The sequence below is a fragment of the Cydia pomonella genome, chromosome 1 (genome assembly GCF_033807575.1).
Source record: "Cydia pomonella isolate Wapato2018A chromosome 1, ilCydPomo1, whole genome shotgun sequence".
Taxonomy (NCBI): Eukaryota; Metazoa; Arthropoda; class Insecta; order Lepidoptera; family Tortricidae; genus Cydia; species Cydia pomonella.
Window position 1 is genome coordinate 31837811 of NC_084703.1, and position 23755 is coordinate 31861565.

Consider the following 23755-nt stretch of genomic DNA (forward strand, 5'->3'; position numbering starts at 1 on the left):
TGTCTATTTATTGAAATCTGCTTAATAGTTTAGGCCCTAGAAGAAAAAATATGATTTAATATTCAGAGTCCTCTCAAGGCGGTTGTATTGATTTTCCTTTAATAAAACAAGTGAAAATAGCTTGTGAAGGGAAGAAGGAATGTACCGATACGTCATTTTTTAAAAATCGGCCCAGTATCCTATGTTACAGGGTGAACTGAATCATCAGTACTTAAACAGTAAAATATTGATATTGGGGTAGATAATGTACTATGTACAAATGTATAGTTAAAAGTGGAAGTCATATTCTTGCAAGTTTCCTATAAAGAGAATATCCCCTGAATGCGTATAAGCGCTAAATCTGGGTTCAGCAAGTATTTTTTATAGCAAAATGTATTTTTTTCACAAATATATTTACGACTATTTTGTGTAGAATTTAAAAGGCTTGAATGTTTCTTTACACGATATTTTCATAAAGAAATTAGATTTAGAGAAAACGCGAATTTCTCCTGGATGGTACACATTTTTCAAGATGGCTGCGATTCCTCGATGTCCCCAAATGTCAAATAGTGTGGGCATGAAAAAGGGGCCTTTAATTTATATCCATACCAAATTTCATGACTGTTCCAGAGATTTCGAGGTTGGTCCTAATCCGATTGTGCTATTGTCACTTACAAGTCATCTAATCATGGAGCAGAATTCTGCAATTTTAAAATGTACTTTTTGTATTTTAGTTTAAAAGACAAAATTGAATATTAAAAATCCCAGTATTGATAGTCTGGCGGGCGTGGGGATACCTATAGATCCAATATGTAGAGGCTCCTTGGAACGCCTGCTGGAACCCTTTCACAGGAGCATCAATAGACAGACACAATCGCAGCAGGCATTGGGACTATTGTAGAAAAGTGAGCAGTATAACGGTCTGTGGAGTGAAGTTTGGGCGGACAATGAGACTAGGTTATTGCAAAGTCGTCCGGGCACCTGCAATAATGTATTCACTAGTTGTCGAGGCAGGCGGTGAATCGCCGCGCACTAGATGGGCTCCTGAAATTGCCGTCGTGAAGACGACCAGGAGCAACACCGCTGTGAGCGGCTCAGGGGTGTCGAGTCGAGAGGTATACGCCGCTTTCAACCCAGTGGCTGATAACAACCACTGTGCCAACTCGCGTCTTTAGGACATACCATTAGATCTAATAACATAATGGTATCGGCATACGAAGCGCAATATGAATTTTATACATTACACCGAGACAAAATATTGATTAAAAAAACCGCGGAAATACGCAAGAGCTAATCGTTTTCTAATATTAAAAACTAGTAATGATCTCAGACTTGCTTCCACAGTCAATAAACGCAAAATGAAAAAGCATATAGGTATTGTTAACATAATAAATACATTTGTGACGATAGCCAAGAGTTTGTGCATCGTTTGGGTCATGACTGGTTCATTTACATTCCCGTTATCACTTTTCTCTCACCATTTTAGTTGTCAATGTCTAGCTTTCGATTTCTAACGCGCCTCCGTGGGGCCGTCACTGCCTGAGAGGTAAACCAAGCAGCTGATTCGACTTGTTTTGACAGCTCGTCTTATCAAAATGACGCACACATGTGACATGTTATGTACTGGCTAAAACGTAGTGATTATATGCTCTTTGGTACTGGCAAAAAATACTCCGTTGTCCGTTGAAAGGGCGATCTTCGAATCGTCTCCCTGTGACAGTAATGTCTCAAATACTACTTTCGCCTCAAGGGACTACAAGAATAGGGCATGCTTCCGGGAATATCAGAATTTTATAGTATCGAAAGAACCAACACTTCCATTCCCGTTTTTCCGGTTCTGGATTTAAATTACCAGTAGGTATGCGTATTTTTTACCATTTTATAAGTTTTGGGACATAATAAAATATTCCAATAATAATATTGCTATAAAATGCTTCTAGAAAAGTGTTAGCTTAAAGCTACTAAGCCGATTTTGGTGAATTAGGTCTTAATTGATTCCTTTTGGCCCAGGCTATTTAAGATATATTATGGACTAACTTTTGTAACTAAGGATATTACTAGAAGTATGTAGAACATACATTTTCCTTCTTGGTACCTACTTGGATTTAACTTGTGAACTTATGCAAGGAGAGCGCTCAAAGGCATCAAGATGTAATGACAAAAGACAGAAGGTGGATAGGTAGAGTCAGACCGATAGCTTACTCTACACAGGATTTCCAATGTTAAAGTGTATGGGGGAATTACATAAAAAAACCCGTAGTTAAGCATAGTTAAGGAGCTGGAAAGTCTTAAAGTTAATTAATTCCATTGTGTTGCGAAAATTAACCATGTAAATTGAATTGAAAAATATTTATTGTACCTAATTGATATACATATAAGATTTATAGCATACGCCAACACACTTTCATGCATGTATTTTAAATAGAAACTACTTAATAGTCGTCACAGGAAATAATAAACTTAAGATTAACGACAGGTCCTTAACTACATACAGTACATACAGTTTTTTTTTATTTAGTATATTTACCACAAACATCAAAGTTCTATGAAAATAATTCTGAATGAGGTCTGTATTGACGATACAATCAACCAGTACCTACACAATGCGCAATTTTTTTTTTTTTAGAAGATATATTTTATATTATTCTTGAGTTGTTACATACATACATATAAAATGCTGTTGTTCAAAAGCGTGTTGCCTTGTCACGCACTACTTTTGAAGTAGAATAAACATTCCACTCGTGTAGATTTGGAAATAAAATATTTAAGTGGCGTGTTCCGCGTGATTCGGGCTGCCGACGGCATGGTCCTGCGGGCAGATAAGAGGAAGAAGTAGGGGAGCGTGTAAATAAATACACGGCGCGTGCTATTTGTGGCGCCGACGCGCGTGCGCGCCGCGCCGGCCGACACCCGCGCCGCGCTCCCCGACCCACACGTCACAGCCACACCGGTAACTAAACTCCATTATGTTTAAGACTCCATGCTAATAAACTGTCCTTTTCTTTATATCCGTACGCAAAATAACACATTAACTGAACCATTGTTGTTTCCAATTGCAAAATTATAACGGGCGCACTGGAGAGTGGACCAACTAGGCATAGGTACTCTAATATAATCTAATAAGTATCTATTTATTTTGATTCAGTTTTTTAATATTACATAGTCAAGTCCAGTATATACAGTTGGTGTGGCCGAAACTGGCTAGGACTTCATTGTTATCATATTTGTAGAAAACAATACTCATTATCTACTTAATAGTTATTTGTTTTACAAGGGGGCAAAGTCGTTGTTTAACCGCTCGTGCTAATATTGATACCCGAGCAAGCGAAAGATTCCAAAATTGAACCACGAGCGTAGCGAGTGGTTCGAGAAGTGGAATCTTAAGCGTTGCGAGGGTTTCAATGCACGAGGGTTAAACAAACTTTGCCTCCGAGTGAAACAACATTTTTCACCACATCAACACAAGGAAACTACTAACTATGAAATACCAAAAAATTCAAATGAAATCAAATCCAAATGAACGTAATAAAAAAATAATCATTCAAAATCATCATTTAAAATTCAAGTCTACTAGCTAACATAAGGAAACAACTCAAAATTTGCATCTGATTACTTTGCCCCACATGTGGATAAAATACAACTTACTCATTCGTTTTTAAACAATCAAGAGGGCCTTTACCAGTTGGTGTGGTGAAAAGTAATTTAATGACCGTTATTTAGGTCAAAATCATGGATGACTACATGTACTAGTTTATTTACAAGTAGATTTGGAGTATACCCTTAAAATAGCGTTTGCGTACTACTTTAACGTCTGCACCCAAGACGCCTTGTCTAAGAATATATAGAAGGGAAAATATATATATCAATAACAGCGTTTCCGAAAATGATCGCTTTGAAATGCCTTGCTTTTCACTACAAAGTGGCCAATTTAGTGAAGTCTAGTCTAGAGTCACTTTAAAATTAAATTTAATCCATCAGGAAGAAAACCTATTAAGGTAATGAAAAACCGGTCAAGAGCATGTCAGGCCATGCTCAGTGTAGGGTTTAGGGGTCCGTAGTTACCCGTCCGTTATGATAGATCTTAAGTAGGTACTATTAGTATATAAGTATCATGTACATATAACACGAACGGTCACGTAGCAAAGCCACAGACAACAGACAGACATCAGACATGGCGAAACTATTAGGGCTCCTGGGTGACTAAGGAACCCTAAGAAATTGATATACATGTTTGTTTCTTATTGGTCAAGATATTTTACAATACCTACATATATATAAGTACGACTTTGTTAATTTTCCTGCTTAAATAAGGTCAAATTGTCGAAATTAATGTAATGACTTAAAAGAAGAGTTTTTAAACGGATTACCGTTAAAATATATATCTTACTGGAATGGTGTAGTAGATTTAGTTATTAGTGAAGGAAGTAAGTGCAGTGAGAGTAAGTACTTTTGTCTGTGTGCTACTCTGCAGTCTCTGCAGTGGCGCCATCCTAATGAAAATTAATGAATTATATGATAAAATGATGTACCTAAAACGTACATCATGTACCTATAATGTTTATGGCTGTACCTGTACCAGGGAGCGAAATAATGCGCATTGAAAGTGGCGCCGCTGGGGAGCATACTCTGTAGCGGCGCCACTTAACGTACGTAATAAACAGCAGTAGTACATCAATTTACATAAGCAAAAATAGCTAATATCATTTATATCTATGTGTACTAAGTGGCACCGCTACAGAGTATGCTCCCCAGCGGCGCCACTTTCAATGCGCATTATTTCGGTCTCGGGTACAGGTACAGCCATAAATACATCAAAACATGGGTAGTGGTTCACTGATCACGTCTTAACTACATATGCAGGGTAGCAAGTATCATATAACTGTATTTAAAACTGTGTAAAAGTGTGTAGTGGTGGCGAAAGAGACAAAATTACTATTCTGTTCTACAAAAGTTCTTGTAATAGCGGAACGACCAAATCACATAATTATTTTGACTAAGGTGTATAAGTAGAGTTTGTAAAGTTAAGGCGTGTCATAGAAACTTCCATCCCCTAGTTTAAGGGGTTGGAGGGGGGTAAAAGTTCCAAGTTTTAATTTTTTTTTGTTGTTCACATCATCTATTCCAAAAAGGGCATTTTCTACCCTGTTAGGAGGAATCAAGTGCCGCTTTTCTGTTTTAGGACATTTTATTTATGCATAATGAAAATGAAAATGAGAATGAAAATAATTTCCTGATAGGTGATGTGAAAAAAGGTATGTGTTACATGGTAGCAAAATATCTCCATCTTGGGCGTTAACACTTGAATCCTTCATTATGCTCGGAATTTTCGGTATGCTCGGAATTTTCGGTATGCTCGGAATTTTCGGTATGCTCGCCGTAAATACGTAATTTTGCTCCCTTGTAACACAATAAACTATTATTCTAATGTGGCTCATTGTTGACAATAATTTATAGTTACGTAATTAGAATAAACTTAAAATAAAGGGCCTCAATTTTTTATTTATTTAATTCTTAACAATATACATTGTGTCGAATAATAATTCATGCATATAATTACTACATACATTAAATACTTATATAGGGTCACATTAAATATAGTAAATTCACCGTTAACAAAACAACAAAAAATCATTCTAATACTAAATTAATGACTTCTACAACAATAAGAATAATAAAATAATAATAATATTGTCAACAATGGATAGGTATGCCATTAACAATGTATAAAATAATTAACTAGAACATTATCAAACTTAATAAAAAATGGTTACTATTACAATATTCAAAAAAATTAAAATATGTCATTTACAAATTCATTTATGGAATAATAACATTTTTCTACAAGAAAAGCCTTTAACTTGCGCTTGAACACCTTACAGTCAGATATCATTTAATTCAGGCTGTAAAAAAAATATTATTTGGAATTGTAAGTCATATTATTGGGAGTCATGTATTATCGAATATATAGGTACATAGATAAGACATAATATACGAGTGCCTGTCGGTACAGTCACGTCTGAAAATATCGGTACGAAAAATATGCCAAAAATATGTATACACTACCTTAATATATGGGCAATAACGTCGTGTATACATATTTTTGGCACTTTTTTCGTATCGATATTTTCAGACGTGACCGTACCTACCATCGAAAGGTGCTCACTAATATCCAGAGATCGGCAGGGGTGAGCTGTTTTTACGTCATTAATGTCATGTAGATGTGTCTTGTAGATGTTAATATGGTATCAAACGTAGTGATTATATGCTCTTTGATGGTATCCATATATAAATACGAGTATTAAAAGAAGACAAGACTGAAATGATTAAACTAAAATTAAAATTCATTACAAAACGAGTGCTTACCTTTTTTATTTATTGTACGTTTAATTTTCCGTGCTATTGATTGTAATAAATAACTATAAGTTTTTCTATAATTTCAATTTTTAATTTGTTTCGCCGTGAGTTTTATTTGAGCGTTATTTGTATATAGAAAAAAGTCCTTCTACATCCACTGATGTGAGTGGAGTGAAATGGATATACAATAATAATTATATTATCTCAGGAAGCTTACTTTAATACTAGATGAGACTTTTTTCTCACTTAAGCAGAAAGCTGTGTAAAGTAGATTAATCATAATCACATTCCGTAGGTTTTGATTGTGACGTGACGTGAAGGCAGCCGAAATAAAATAATTTAATTAGTTTATAATTATCAATTACATATGGGGCAGTTACCAATAAATCACAAGGTATGTCCATGTTATGCAAAAATTGAAAACAGCTCACCCCCGCCGATCTCTGCTAATATCGGAACACGACTTTACCCGATCATAGACTGCATGGTTAGATAGGGTGGAGCACTCTCGCTCTCTATAGTACACTTACCTGCAATAATAGGTTACTCTTCGAAGGCCACAAAATATGTGACAGGCTCTTAAGACTCTAGAAATAAGATGCGGCCTTCGTAGTGTAACATATTATTGATAACTACTTTATAGCTATGTAATTATTCTTTTTTAGGGTTCCGTAGCCAAATGGCAAAAAACGGAACCCTTATGGATTCGTCATATCCGTCTGTCTGTCCGATTATGTCACAGTCACTTTTTTCCGAAACTATAAGAACTATACAGTTCAAACTTGGTAAGTAGATGTATTCTATGAACCGCATTTAATGAACATTTAGTTAAAACAATAAATTTTGGGGGTTCCCCATACTTAGAACTGAAACTCGAAATTTTTTTTTCATCAAACCCATACGTGTGGGGCTAGATACCCCAGGTCTTCAAAAATGATATTGAGGTTTCTAATATCATTTTTTTCTAAATTGAATAGTTTGCGCGAGAGACACTTCCAAAGTGGTAAAATGTGTCCCCCCCCCCCTGTAACTTCTAAAATAACAGAATGATAAAACTAAAAAAAATATATGGTATACATTACCATGCAAACTTCCACCGAAAATTGGTTTGAATGAGATCAAGTAAGTAGTTTTTTTAATACGTCATAAATGGTACGGAACCCTTCATGGGCGAGTCAGATTCGAACTTGACCGCTTTTTAAATAAAAAATCGCTTATTTGTCCAATACAGGTATAAATAGTACAGTAAATGCCCCGACTTAACACAATTCGCCATGCTAGCTTAATGGAAAGCTAGCTTATATACTGTAATATCTGGGAGACCGAGCTTTGCTCGGAAAACATACCTATAAAAACTCGCATTATCCCAGAGTTAAGACATAGGTAGATCGATTTTTCACCCCTGAAAACCTCCATATAGTAAATTTCATCGAAATCGTTAGAGCCATTTCTAAGATCCCAAAATGTATTAATATACAAGAATTGCTCTTTAAGCCCGTCACAGACGGAGCGATTATATACCAAAAGATATCTTATGGAAAGACATCTTACAATATATTTTACGTACCATTTGGCAGAGTCCCCATACGAAGCTATAATATACATTTTGGTATCTTACGATATCTTATAGCAAGGCATCTTAAGATACCTTGTGATATATGACTCACGCTAGAACGGCCCGCGCCCGGGCCGAGGCGTCCGATACGTCATTTCCTATGACGGCTGATCGTGATCGCCTGATCGGTGACCACGTGATACTTTCCATAGAAAACGAAGCGCCGGAAGGCCGATATAGGTATTTTGGGAGGATAGTTCGTCTCTCTCCCAATGTAGATGCTAGACAGACAGCGATATAATATATATTTTGGTATCGTTGCCGTGTGTGGTGCTTAGCTATACTATAAGATATCTGTCGGTATCTTACGGTATATTAATATATATTATCGCTTCGTCTGAGACGGGCTTTAAAAGTATGTACTAAACTAAGTAGGTATTATTGTAATATCCTTCCAGTAGTAAATCAGTATATTACTTTATCTATTAGATATTTTTTAGGTAGTAATGGCATATTATTTGCAGTATGTGCACATTATTGCACGTGAGTCGGGATTAGATGAGTACTCGTATAGAGTATGGAGGAATCGGGAGGGAGAGGAGCAGCGGTGCGGAGCGACGGCGCGCGGGCGGGGTCCTGCCGGCGCCGCGCGCCGCCCGGCCCGCAGTCCGCGCGAGCAGCCGCCGTCGGCCCGTCGTCTGCCGCCGCAGCCCGAGCCGCATCGTGATACACGCGATCCGAACCTTTGTTTATTGTCAAACGCGCGCTCGAGCTACAGCTGTTCCTAACATTACCTAATACCTAGTTACCTCAACCTATGAACTTCTTTCGGTACATTGTACAAGGTGATTTTGAGTTAGCAGTGCAAAGAGATCTGTGTTTCCAGAGGTGTATTTACGGTGTGTAGATGGGGCGCTCGGCAGGCCCCTGAAGCGGTCGGTGCGGTGCGCGCGCCTCGGCGGCGAGCGGCTCGACCATGGCGGCTACGGCCCGCCGCGAAATCGACACCGGGGAGGAGGATATCGCAGCTATCGCGAAACAGATTTCAGACCATGCCGAGGCCATATACCAAACCTGGAAAGCGCGAGGTCTCGCGCCCACTGAAATATTATCATGCAGGCCCACGCCTGGACTTAAGCTTACAGATAGTATTAGAACTAAGCCTAGAACTGAACCTAAACCTGAAATCAAGCAGCGGCCCGAACTTAGACGCGACCGGCCAGAGGCTACCAGACCTGACGGTCGGAGAGAACAGCGACCGGATCCCTACATTGAACAAAGATCGGAACCGGATGAAACCATAGAAGTAACCTTACCTCCGGACCTGGTGCCAGAACGTAATGGGCCCTGTGGCGTGGGCGCTGGCGCCCGGCGTGCGGAAGCTGCTGCTATGCGACTGGAGGTGGCGCGCGAGGAAGAGCGCTTGCTGCGCGCGCTACGCACCGGCGGTGTCGTAGCGGAGCGCTCGGCTGAGCGGCCTGACGTGGTGCCCCCCGTATCCCTGGTTGACTATGCGAAAAGTCGCTACCAGGACCGTCTAGAGACCGGCGCTCGCAAGCCGGCGGCCGGTGCGAGCGGCGAGCGGCGCGCGTCGCTTGGCTCGCACGTGACCGAGGCGCGCTCAAAATTTGAAGCCCGAGCGCGGCGCGCGTCTAGCGCCGGTGCTGGCGAGCCGGCCGCAGCTGCAGGCGGTGCGACGCCCGTGCGCCCCTTCTTGACGCGAGGCTCCGTGGCCGAACGAGTGCTTATGTTTGAACGCTGTCCGAGCGAAGCCACCCTAGAATTAGCCAAGCGAAAATCGCCGGCAGCTACAACATGGCGAGGACCTCACGATGTCATCAACAGAGCACAGGTGGGATGACATTACTTACTACCTATATCTTGATTACAAGTAACGAGTACAGTAACAAGCCAACAAGTCGAGTTCTAAGTAGGTGTAAACAAACATCATCATCACTAAATCTTGATTATTATTAGCCAATATTGTCTGCAATAACTGTACACATTACGTGTAACAAGGATATTTCTATATCGTTGTAAGCGAATTATTTACTGCTAATGCGACCCATGGATTGATATTTCTCCAGTTGTGTTTGATATGTAGACTACAGTATTCTACCAATTTTAACTCCTTACGACAAATTATTTGTACATCGTCTGCTCTTATGACTGAAGAGCTGCCGGAAAGTTTTCGAAATTACGAGATTTTTTCCATCTGGAAAACATTCTGATAATTCTGAAATTTTTGAACATATGAAATAAAATTATATTTCTCTACTTCTTAAAAAAAATAGAAGTTTTTCGAGAACTAATCCAACCTAAAAGCGGAATGTATGTAGATATTAAAGTAAAAGTTTAATTAATATTAGAGATGTGCCGACTACGGTTTTGGCCGACTAGCCGACTAGCCGACTAGTCGGCAGTCAGGTGGCCGACTAGTCGGCCGACTAGTCGGCGTAGCCGACTATGGTCTTCGCCTAAGTTCGGGCGTAATCGGAAACGTTCGGGTCGCCTGATTCGCTGCCGCACGTGGTTGCGTTTTCATGTTTTGACTAGTTTTGTTTACCTTTCCGATTCACTTGTTGCTCCGGTGTGTTATTATTAGAAAAACATACATAACGAATCGTAATTGTTGTTTAAAAGTTTAAATAAACAAGTAGTGATCTTTATAAACATTATGACTAAAAGAAAATCACGCGTGTGGACATTTTTTGACGATGTTGAAGATGATTCAAGTAAAGTGAAGTGTAATCAATGCCAAGTACTTATTTCGCGAGGTGGACTGGGTAAATCGGCAAACACTTCGAGTATGGTGGTTTTTTTATTTTATTTCCTTATTTTTTTGGAAGATCTAGGCAGCCGACTATTCGGCTCATTTTGCCGACTAGTCGCCGACTAGTCGCCGACTATAAATGTGGCCGGATAGTCGGCTTTCCCGACTAGTCGGCGACTAGTCGGCACATCTCTAATTAATATACATATATGGGCTGAATAGACTAGCAGCCCAATTCGAACTTTAAAATATGTCAAATATTAGGTAGGATATTAGTTATATGGATCGGATATGTCAGTGTCGTTTCTTCAAACAAAAACGTCACTTTTGACACTGGCATATCCTATACACATCGTATCTAGACCTAACATTTGACGTATCTCAAAATTCGAATCGGGCCGTTGGCCTAAGTTATGGTGCATATCCATGAAATGGGGCCAAGCAAGATACCTACCATAAAAATACTACCAATAGCAATTTGTGTAGTTCGGCAGGTAACTATTCTGTTTTCGACGGAGTAGCTAAGTTAAGGCGACAACAGTACTCGGATGTGTATTTGTACAAGTGGTTCACTGACAATTTATTGAAGGACATGCATAAACAAGTGTGAAGATAGGGATACATCACCACGTTCGTACAAGTGCAGAGTAAAGTGTCTGCGATCTGGCTGTGCCGCTCTGGCTCGTAGACTGAGTGCAACAGCATGCTTGCTCACAACTCACAATGCGTCTCGTTGTCTTCATACATAGTTACTACTTACTTATAGGAAGGACTCAATACACTTATATATTAATAACTTAAATTGTAACTAAATTAACTAACAAGCTAAGAAGATGTAATCAACCAAGCAAAATATATTGCAATCCGATTATAATCGATAAGAAGTCCTAGAAATTAAAGATGAGCCCCTGCATACAATTCCGAACGAAAAGTCTCATTACGCAAAACACAGCGGCATCTGTTGTGCATTGCGTAAACTACGTGGCCGATGGTCAGAACAAAGATACAATCAAGTCGCTTTGGCCAGAGACATATGCGAAAGTTGACTGCATTCTCGTCTCCAAAAAAACGTGTCTAGAAAAATAACTCGAGGGCGACTTTAGTCCCTTTCTTTCTTTAAGGCGACGATGAAGTGACAATTGAATAAAGGATGACTCACGCTAGAACGGCCCGCACCCGGGCCGAGGCGTCCGATACGTCATTTTTTATGACGGCTGATCGTGATCGGTGATCAGGTGATCACGTGATACTTTCCATAGAAAACGAAGCGCCGCGCCGGAAGCTCCGGCTCGACCTCGGCCTGGTCCAGCGCGAGTTAATTATCCTTAAATGTTATCAATGTTGTCACAGCTAAACAATCCATGCTACCATTTTTATTAATAGAAATATTTTTATTATAGATTTTGCCGTGCTTATTTATTAACTTAAGAATATTAAGTAGGAATAAGTGGGAGTTAAAACATATTAAAATATGTTAGATAAATACGTTATTTTTATAATTATATATAAATACTTCATAACCAAGCTTGCTTTATAGTGAATGTCAACATTTAGAAGGACTATTCATAAGTGAGTCCATAAACCGGCCTACCTACCTAACCAATAAAAATGACACTTATGTCAATAAATATGGTAATAGCAGAGGTCTCCCTCGAACCATCTCGCCCGGCACGCCTCTCGGAGGCGAGAGCGCACTCTACTTTAATATGTGTCTGTGTTTTCAACAAGGTCAACATGGCATAATGAGACAAAATGATCGCTTAAAATTTGTTTTAAGCAAGAAATTAATGTAATCTGAAATGATTTACCGATGATATGAAATATCATGTGTATTTGATTTTTCTGTAATAGTTTTTACCAGAGATGTGAAAAATAGTTTATAAAAAGTATTTAAATACAAAATATAAATACTTCCTTGATATACTATTTCAAATGCAAAATACAAAATAGTTTTCAAATTTGTATTTAAAATACTAAATACAAAATAGGTATTTTCAAAATGCTTTTTTAAAATACAAATACTTTGCGATAAATGGTACTCTTAAGAAGTGAATACCTAGTCTGAATTAAAAAGTTAGTATTGCTCGGAATTTACAAGTTGGAAAGACTTTCTTTATTCTTTAAAAATATTGTGTATACCAGTCCTCTAGAGTGCAAATTTTGTGTCTCCTCATGTTTACCGGTTGAATGGACTTTTAAGTGATGGTTTTTAACGGTCAATTATTAAAAGCATTAATTTAAATTTGTAATGTTTTACAGCTAGTATATACCTCTCGTTGGTTGATGAAAACGTCTCTTTTGTGTTTCACCAGGGCAGAAAAGTTTGTTTACCTCTCGTGCCTTGAAACCCTTGCAACGCTTAAGATTCCACTTTTTTAATCTCTCGCTACGCTTGTGGTCATTTGCGGCGTTACTAAACAGATTCACCAGTTCCATGTTAAAATAATAAATAAATATTATACGACATTATTACATAAATTGACAAGTCCCACAATAATAAGCTCATTAAGGCTTGTGTTGTGCGTACTAGACAATGATATATATAAATATTTATAAATACTTAAATACATATTCATAAGGTCGATATTCAAACGATATATACAATAACATCTTCGATAGGAAAACATAACTAAGTATGTAATAATAGTATTAAGCAAACGCGGATCGGTCCGCGCGATCTCGCCAACTACACTCGCGTGCAAAAGTATTGCATCACTTTGCATTTTTTCAACTGCACCCAATATCTTTGTAATTCTAGAGCCGATTCTGAAAATTTTGGTATCAACTGAAACTTATAATCTAACGCATAAGAAAATTGGGAAATATAATGAAATTTCAAATCTGAAGACTGAAAAAAATCAGAAACTGATAGTAGCCACATAATGGTCGAGAAATAAATTTAGGAAAGTTAAGAATAAAAGTCATTTATTTCATACAAAATAAATTATTATTATTAAATTAATACCTGGTGTTACCACCCCTAGCCCTCCTCACACAAATCAAGCGGTTTTTCATAGACCTAATTAATTTTCTAATGAAATCTTGTGGAATAGCGTCCCACTCCTCCAGCAAGGCTCCCTTCAGCTCCTCAACATTGGCCGGGGCAAGATTCCGCTTTCGAATCCTCCTTTTCAGGTAGTCCATCACCCTACCCTAGAGGTTTTCAATAGTGGCTTATAGTGTTAAACTTACTTTACCTAATAAAAAGTATTTTGTATTTTGAATAGTAAATAGTTCCCAAAAACTATTTGAAATAAAATACAAAATAGGTATTTTGCATTTTGTATTTGCATTTTAAATACAAGTATTTCAAATAAGTCACATCTCTGGTTTTTACACAATTTCACGACACAATTAGATTTTTTTTTAAAATTGGAAATGACATTATGTGACGCCTTTGCAATGCGCAACTCGCAACACGACTGAGCGCAGCGGTGTAACGTGTAACTAAATGCGATTTTGACACCCATGTATCGACTCCATTCGTAGTGCTCGTAAGGCCAGTTTTTACGAAGTAATATATATGTCTATGGGTGCCGTAGATTCAGAGAGTGGAGTTTTAAAAAATCGTACCGCTTTTTCAAATGACAATACGGTTGGTTGCCAATAATTTTATTAGCAGTCTTGAGGATATTCTCTAGGGACTGCAGCGATTCAAATCCTGATTTTTTGACTTTCGGTCGATAGAAAATATCACAAAAATAGGTCTAAAAACATGAATAACATTACAGAAAAGCTAAAAATTTGAAAATTGCTTCTAATAATGTGCAATTAAATTAGGAAACTCAGCTATTACTTTTTTCTGACGCTAAGAGAGTAATACAAGTCTACAGGGCTTTAGGGACTTTTTTATTTTTTAAAACAGGAATTTCATAAAAGATTCGCATATTCATTCGCAAGTCCTGCAATGCAGTCCTGTGAGTTTTCGTATGTACCTATTCGTACGAAACGAATCCTCTCGGAGCTCCTCACGCTCGTGTCTCACACGCCATGCGTTGTCGTAGCTCGCATTTCGCACATAGCCAATATAATGAGCAAAGTAAATTCGAGACAGTCTTTCAGTGCTGTTCTTCAGGTCTACCTAAACTGAAAAAATACATATGTGTTGTTGTTTTGTCACTTTAAGTAGTGAATCCCTTGGAATGTTGTTTTTTTTTTTTTCCTGAAATTCGATATCCTTAATAGGAGCGCCTGAAAAGCATACCATAGACTCCGTATCAGTAGCTGAGGAGAGACACAGACTATACGTTGGTAAAGATATTAAAAGTGCTAAAACTGTGCTCAGTAAATAGTTCACTCTCAAAGTGTAACTAAATTTGCGTCAAATTTCTCCTAATCACTGCTAACATAAATAAGCTTCGGTGTAAGTTCCTTTGATAACATAAGCTCGGAGTTTCCCTGCGTGATCGAATCGGAAATGAGGAGATCCGTATGAGAACCTAAATTGTCGACATAGCTTAGAGAAGTGGCAGTGGGTAGAAAGGTTCTCCAGTGGCGACCACATACCGCAAGACGCAGCGTGGGAAGGCCCCATACCTGATGGACCGACGATCTGGTTAAAGTCGACCGAACCGTTGGTTGAGGGCAGCGAATAACCATTCGTTGTGGAGTTCCTTGGGGGAGGCCTTCGTCCAGCAGTGGACGTCTTTCGTCTGAGATGATAATGATGATGATAAGTTCCTACATAGCAAATTGTCTTGTCATTTTGTATATACGTACCTATATAAGTCTGTAATTATTAAACCTGTCCATGAATTAACGTACATGTTCAATAACAGCATTCATCGTAAATATTACTTTCCTTCGCTTTGACATAGGTATCTAAGTGGTAATAGATATGAAGTCATATTGTGCTCGGTTGCATTTTTGTCAAATTGCCAATTTGCTGTTTGTTGAATCTAAGTCAAACGGATAACGCTCTCGCGTTGCGAAAGTGAAATGCGCACCGCCTCTACCACCTTTTTGATGGATAACATCACCAACTGCAGCAGTAAGGCCCTTAGGGATTCGGTTTATGTTTATACATCGATTACAAGGAACATTTGACATGGGCCAGGGCAGCGTCCTCTCAGCGTACCCAGGGCCGCGTGCCTTCTACAGCAGTTCCGGAAAGTGTTAACAAAATTGTATAATAACGAGACAGTTCAAGTCAGTAGCGAATATTTTTCTCAAGGCGGAGGGTCGCATCATGTAAAAGTTTAAAATACACTGTCGTAAAGGATGATGGGTTCTCCTGACGCAGATTTCAAATCACTCCGCCGTATAACAAAGAATTAGAAATTATTTATTCGCATAATTTATTTGATTAAAGATAATCGTTATTTATTTACCTACTATAAATAGTTTACTCATGATGTCATACTTAAGTTAGTTTAAATGGTCCGACGCCTGAAGTGAACTTCAGTGGAATTGAATCCACGAGGTGTAAACTAAATCTCGGTCGCCGTGCGGTTGCGGTTTTCCAGTCAATTTATGACTAAACGGTTACAAACTTAAAAAGTTTATGTAGACTACATAACATATTTTTACTTTACAATACGATGGCTTTCTGGCTGGGCGCACGCAACTCCTAAATGAAATTGTCACACGCTGGTTGCCGACTGATCCCTATATACCGATAGGTTTCAATAATATTTTTGGTCCTTTGTTTTCATTTGTCTCTATTATATTTCTGACTGTACACACATTTACATACTTATACATAGGTTATTTTATTAATCAATGAACTTGTTCTGTAACATTATTTTTACCATATTTAATGTATATTTTTTATATTTATTTTTTTATTATGAACTTGATTGTTGAATGAAAATAATAGAGTCTGTGCAAAAAGAGAAGAGTCGTGGTACATATGTATGGGGCCCAATACATTCCACGACTCTTCTCTTTCCGACTCGACTCTAACTTGATTAATTTGGTTCTGATTTTATTTAGCAATTTAATTGTAAATGTTTAAATAAGTAGGTCCCTATACACTCTATACAGTACAGTATACGTCCTTTATTGTAAAGTATTGTTTGTATCGCGTTTTAAACAATTTCAACAAATGGTAATTCAATGCACGGCAGGCGTGTTTTATTTATTCCAAGAAACCATGAAGCCAGATGTCCAATTATTTATTGTCATTCTGTGTCTCACACTATTTATTCATTGTGTAGTACCATTTAATTAGGTAGTGATCTTATTTATATTTCTCTTGCTCGGATCGGATACCAGTATTAAATATTAGTACTTGCATGTAACGGGAAATGTCCTGATAATAGTACATTTCGATGCTAGTGCGGAAAGTATGTCATTGCTCCACGAGTACCGAGATATCTGCCTGCGGCTCGTGACAAGACTCGGGACAAGTGAAGAATGACATTTCCGCACGTGTAGCGAAAGATAGCGTTTTTTAATACTATTGCGAAAAAGTAAGGAAAACAACAAGTACTTTTTTATGCATGTTCTATATAAGACACAAACAATTGTAAATATAAAATATTATACTAATAATAGTACCTAAGTATCCTTTCGAAACTTAAAACAGTCTTGCGGTAAGGTAAAACGTCTCTGCTTTGACATGACAGGCGTTTCGGCAGCTATTCCGTACCCCTAGTGTAAATATTTTCGACAGCGAAACGTGACGTACGCGTTTGCGTTAAGTGTCATTTTGTATGAGATTTTTGACTTTCCAAAACGTCCCGCTTGGCGCGCTGTTTAAAAACCCATACAAAATGAGACTTAACGCAAACGCGTACGTCACGTTTCGCTATCGACTAAATTTACACTAGGGGTACCGTTCCATTCAGACAACTTAGTAAGAACGGTTTTTCAATATTCAATATTAAAAAATAAACGTGTTATAATGATGAAGAGGTAAGTAATAATATATGAAATATGCTTATATTTATTATTTTTTCATTAACAGTAGATTTTTATGTTAATTACGACTTTTAAAGGAAACTAACAATAACACTCATCAATAAGTAGTCATGAATTGGAACAAGTGGAAAAGTAAAAAGCACTAGTTCGCGAAATCCAACTTTCCGCACGCTAAACAGCTACGTAAAGTAGCACTTTTTGAGCAACTGTATTTAAAATATAGATATCTCTATTTGAAAAAGTAACCGAGGGTGGCAGATACTTTTGGTGCATAACACATACCTAATACTATTGATCCTGAGTGCTGAATGTACTTATTTATCATCCAAAATTAGCAGTGTGATTCAACATTGAAATTAATCTATTCATTTTGGCCGTATAAGCATAGCTTTATTCATGGATAGAGATTGTTAACCTCTGGACGCATATACGCTACGGGATTCAGAAAAAAATGTGTTCCAAATTTAAACCGTTCGGGATGGCGGGAATAGCTTGGCTAACGCCCAGGCAGCGGCCGATCAGCGCTGACGGACAACTGCTGCAATCGAATAGACGAATTATAATCAAGTGACCCTATTTGTCAGCTCTCAGTAATTTGAGTGAGTAAGTAAGTAATGCTTCTTGATTGAATTAGAAGGATTCGGGGAATGTAAACATTTTGGCTCAACTTGGCCTACCTATTTGGTTTCGACTGTCGACCCTATGGTTACACTGCTATGCTCTATACATATATATATGTATAGAGCATATAATAGCATATAATGTGTATATATATATATTACACCTAACAGTTACCTATCCTATGGAATCGAACCATAGTTTCATCATAGCGATACGGAAGTTACAATTATTTAAAACGGTTACGTGTTGGTCAACATCCATGACGTGACCGAAATCATTCGTATCTCTATTTCTAATTGGGTTTCTGATCTTATGCAAGAGATCCGTCAAAATGAAATTGAACTACCTATCTAAACTTGTGCTGCACAAACTTCTATGCACCGAAAGCTGGCCTGACAGCAAATTTAAATGTAATGCCTTGATTTTAAGAGAAACAGAGAAAACGCAATTACTTATTTAGAAATATTATTTTTAAAGGTAACCCTTCCAAGGTAAAACAAATCAAGAAAATGAACTTTTACAGGGGCTGTTACTTCCAAAGCGATATCTGAGTAATGAAGGTTGGATAGTCGTAAAACTGGCCAGGAGCAAGGTCGACGAGCCGCTCGCATGTCAGCACGCAACCCGCGGCGGAAACAATAACCTGCTGACTCTTACTCTCACGTCTTACTAATGTTGCCAGCACTGTGACTAACACTATGTTTCATTTGAATTTTCGTCGTATGTCGTCTCCTTGGATTTTCAAGTTCTATGGCGAAAACAAGGTTAACATTATTCGTTAGCTAACTTGCGTTAGGGTGAAGGTGCCTCGCTACGGGTACTAAAACTACATAAGTACGTACAGTCAGCGTCAAATACTTTGTTGCAGTCAAAGTGGCCAAATAGTTCGGTACACCATATATTTAGTATGGTGTACCGAACTATTTGGCTACTTTGGTTGCTACAAAGTATTTGACGCTGACTGTACATTGGTGTCCGCTCGCATATTAGGTTGCAACTGCAACTAAGACGGGGACTTCGTTATAATTAAATTATTTGCCCTTTAAAGTCTCCGACAGTCTGAATTCGCAGGTGTGATGGCGACCGTGATACAGAGCAAAGGACTGAAACGGTTAAAACACATCTTAAGAGCTACTAGCCACTCTGAACTCGATTGACCTTTCTGCATTAGGTACCTAAATAGGAATAGAAAGATTCGCGTTCTTTAAGAAATTGACTATTTATCGCGTTGTATTTGCAGTGGCAACGAATAACCTCTAAATGTTTGTTCTATCTATTGCCATTTTTTTTAATGCGTTAAGTACACGTCATTTTAAATCTTAACTGCCTTTACATCAACTTTCACTTTCTCACGACATCATGAATTTGCAAAAGTAGTTTTGAGAGAAGAGAAGTGTGGTCTGAACTGGTCGGATATGATCTTGAATTATGTTGTATTACATAACTATTACGACTCTATCAACATAATTATTTCTGTAATGATTTGTCGAAAATCATACCAGAGGGCCTACCGCGAACCACGTTCGACGTGTTACCTCTCTGTCGCACTTGTAAATTCATACATAAGTGTGACAGGGAGGCAACACGTCGAACGTGGTTCGCGGTAAGCCCTTTGTAACTACGTAACAGTATAGGCAGGACATACTACACGAGCACTACACCTTCCTACCGTGATACATATATCGCAATATTTCGTTTTGAACACTGGTTCTAAATTAAGTAGACGACTAGTCACCGTTTAATTTTTGAAGGCAATCTAACCAACTTACAGTGCGTTGCGAAATTGTTTACACACTTGAACCCACCATGGATTTATATATTAAGTAGGTAGATAAGTCCCGAGATACATATGTAGCTAGAGCTAGGCTCTATTTGCAGCCAACACAGCGCAGTTTTCTCATTTTGTTTGCGTAGCCAATTTGATATCATTAGAAGCTGCTAATGACGCCTAAAATGAGCATTCGTGCCGCAGTAATAAACAACTGGGGAGCGAAACCGGCACGGAGACCAACTTAGTCCTCAAGGATGCGGACGTGATAACACTAGTTTCACTTCCGAATGTGAATGCTATGCCTTGACAATACTCTGTGAAGCATTTATTTAAAGCATAATACTAACTTAGTTACATTATCCACCCTGTCATGACAAAACCTGACATTTAAACAAAGGTCGTGGCAGGATAAGGGAACATCTGGTGCCTTAATAGCTTCTTGGCCTGATTATTTCTGATGATGTGCCACGTCATTAGTATGTATTATACTAAATTTCAGCATTCGCTTCTTCTTATTAAAAAAAAATGATTTTTTTAATGAATATATCCTTTTCAATGGAACAATTTCTTTCGTGCTTTACATGTGTGGTATACTTCATTGTTTATGAAAAATGGTAACGTAATGGCAATGAACATCTTGTGATACTTTTTTCGCCTATTGGGATCGACAGAGCCCGTGATTCTAAGTAACATTACATAAAATGGCCCATTTACAATTTAAGAGTCGCATCATCCATGGGCACACGGCATACGTATTGAGAATATAAAATCATCAAGGATGCATGGTCTAAGAGAGTGTTTCGTGTGTGAAGTATCAAATATTTATTGCGCAATCATAGAACACGGTCGAATGTATTCCATCAAATCTTGCAAAACCCGTCTTAACTAAAATGAGGGTTCTTTCCTGTTGACGTCCGAAACCCAGTACAGACGGACTGCAACCCAACTTTTGCGTGCAGTCAACAACAGTTGCGTGCAGTCAGCGTTCAGTTCCCATACAGATTGCAGTCGAGTTGCAGTCCATATGTGTCGGCCCTTAGTATTTCATTTGAAATATGTTTGTTTCCTCAAAAAATATTTTTTAACACTATTATGAATAGATTAAGATTCGCTATCATTTTCATCATATCATTCGCTACACTGTTAGTTACAAGTGAAGTTAATGTAAAACCTAGGATACGGTGACCGCTTACCACCAGGCAGACCGTATGCTTGTATGCCATCGAAGTAGTGTAAAGTTATTATAAGTCTACTAAAAAGTAGGTACCATTTTCTGTATAGGATGACACTCTTCCGTTTATAGTAGATATTAATTAGCAAGTGCTCATTTTTTGATTAAAATTGATTTTGCGTTAAATTGAACGTGTAATCAATTTGAAACCGTATGGTTATTTATCACGCGAGAGTGGTAAGCCACACGCCATCGCCATCCTCTGTCTTGTATAGTCTACTAACTTTGAAAATTGACAACACTTCATTTTTATTAAACCAGATATTTTACATATGATTTGAAAGCATTTTGCTTCCTGAACACTGCAATATATTAATATAAATTTAATAAATATGGCTTATTACAAAAAATACAAAAGAATAAAAAAAATTGATTTTACCAATTCTACCACACAATAGGTGAAATGCCATTGCCAATCATCAGGAAAAAAAATTAGCTGTCATAATATTGGATTTGACGTTGTCAATTAAATACGTCGTATTAATTGAATTTTAAAACAAAGAGATGTTTAGTTTAAGTTACTGAATAAATTTATTTTATTTTTTTATTTTTAAGAGAAATATATTTACATAATTAAGTTACTATCTACAAATCGTTTTTTAAATGGACAAAGCCGTATGGATCCATGAAGGATATACTCTTCCAAAGTATACCAAATACTGTTTCGTCCCTTACCTACTGCAAAAATAGCAAAAATTATTCGTCGAAGATATCGAACAAACATGGAACAAACATTTCATTACATTACATTTGTTAGTGTTTATCCGTCGATCCGTGGTATTCGTATGAAAGCCTGCTGTCGTATTCATATATCAGTATTCGTTATTATATCTAAATCGTCGTAGAAATCTGATATTTTATCAAAATTGTTTTCATACAATAACGGACCAGTATAAAGCATTGACAATGACAGACAACGTCAGATGAATTAAGTCATGTTTTTTTTCTATCGAGATATGACCTAGCTTCTAGCGTAGAACCGGAGTTACATCATTTTAGAATAAGTAAATTTTAAATAAATCAAATACTAATCCTAGTCAAAAAAAAACTATTAGCGTATTCCTCGATTCAATTAAAATTAAGAGAACCAATAAAATTATAGGGTCAGAAATATAAAATGTTGTCAATTATTGATCAATATAATTGACAATCGACTTCTTCTGAATCGGGTGCTTTTTAACCACCTTCAGTAAAAAAACAACCAACAAAATCAGTACTTGCTACCAAACAGAATAAAAATTAACAAACAAATAAAAATAAATAAATAAATATTTGGGGCCAATCTTACACAAATCGACCTAGCCCCAAACTAAGAAAAGTAATACGATTAGTTAATAGTGCAAGAAGTAAAGTAATGAGTAAACTATGTATTTTTTATGCAAGTAAGTGAAATGTTTCTCGTTGTCTAAAATTTTGGTTATTGGAACAAAAATTTGATTATCTTTGCGCTACGACGCACAGTTTAGGAGATACAGTCCTATAAAGATTTTTTTTTCAGTCATGCAGAAATCTTTATAGGGCTGTATCTCCTAAACCGTGCGTCGTAACGCAATAATAATAAAATTTTCGTTTCGCTTTAGGAAGCCCTGAAATAATAATAATAAAACACAAAAAAGAAAAATAATGAGGACTTTGCAAGCCTACGCCTGCAAGATTTGTATGAAATTCCATTAACGACCTCTTGTCCTAGCCGCACCTGAAACGTCATAATTCGCAGCCTAATTATAAGGAACATAACATTAATATTTCATTGCATGCTTGAGAAAAATATTTTGTGTTTATCAGTCGGTTGGCTTTTTTTAAGGCGGTTCCCTTTAAAAAAAAATGTGTTTTTTTTTCCTTTTGGTTATTATATTTTATTTGAGATTTAATATAAAGTTGTGAAGTCGAGTCGATTCTTTAAACTAGGTCAATTGAGTAAACTTGTCCCCATAATATTTTTGTATTAATAATAAATATTAAAGTAATAATCAATCTAGTCCCAAAGTGAGTTCAATAAAGAAGATACATTTTACGATATTTACAAGCAGTACAAGTAGGTAGTGTGCTGCGAAATTGCATGGAGAAATTATGAATGAATTCACTGAAAAAGTCGTCATACACTTTTACGGCTGATGGTACATAATTATCTAGGAACAAATATTCGTGATAAATATAGAAATAAGAGTAGGTAAATAATTAAATAGATAATGCCCTTACCGGACTTTGATTGAACCCACGACACCCAGTTTTGTGGGCAAAGTCAACTACGAGTAGGCTAAGCGGCCGTCAATAACCACAATAATTATTTACATTGGTTACGACATACATCCTACCAGAAAAGTGTGTGTGTGTGTGTGTCTGTGTGTGTGTGTGTGTATGTTTGCGTTTGTTGTGTACTGTATCACCTATTTATTGTATGAGTTGAGTTGAATGCTAAACAATATCACAACAATAATATGGCATTACATTATCCGGCCGCATTCCTTGCAAATGGTACGTTCATTCATGCGACGACAACTCTGAATGCTAATGTTAGAAAGTGTCATGTAGATAGTACCTGCTTTCCATGTAAGTTAATATGATATGGGCCGTGCGAAACTGTGCCAGAGACTGGACAATAGGAGA

At 37.4% G+C, this 23755-nt stretch overlaps 1 protein-coding gene across 1 annotated transcript in view; it reads left to right on the forward strand.

The window, feature by feature from the left end:
* The first annotated feature begins 8242 nt into the window (after positions 1 to 8242).
* LOC133519601 (uncharacterized) overlaps positions 8243 to 23755 on the forward strand; it is a 100085-nt gene continuing 84572 nt past the window's right edge. Inside the window, exon 1 of the mRNA XM_061853630.1 lies at positions 8243 to 9740. Within this exon, the coding sequence (XP_061709614.1) occupies positions 8865 to 9740 (876 nt within the window). The 5' untranslated portion in view covers positions 8243 to 8864. The remainder of the gene's footprint in view (positions 9741 to 23755) is intronic.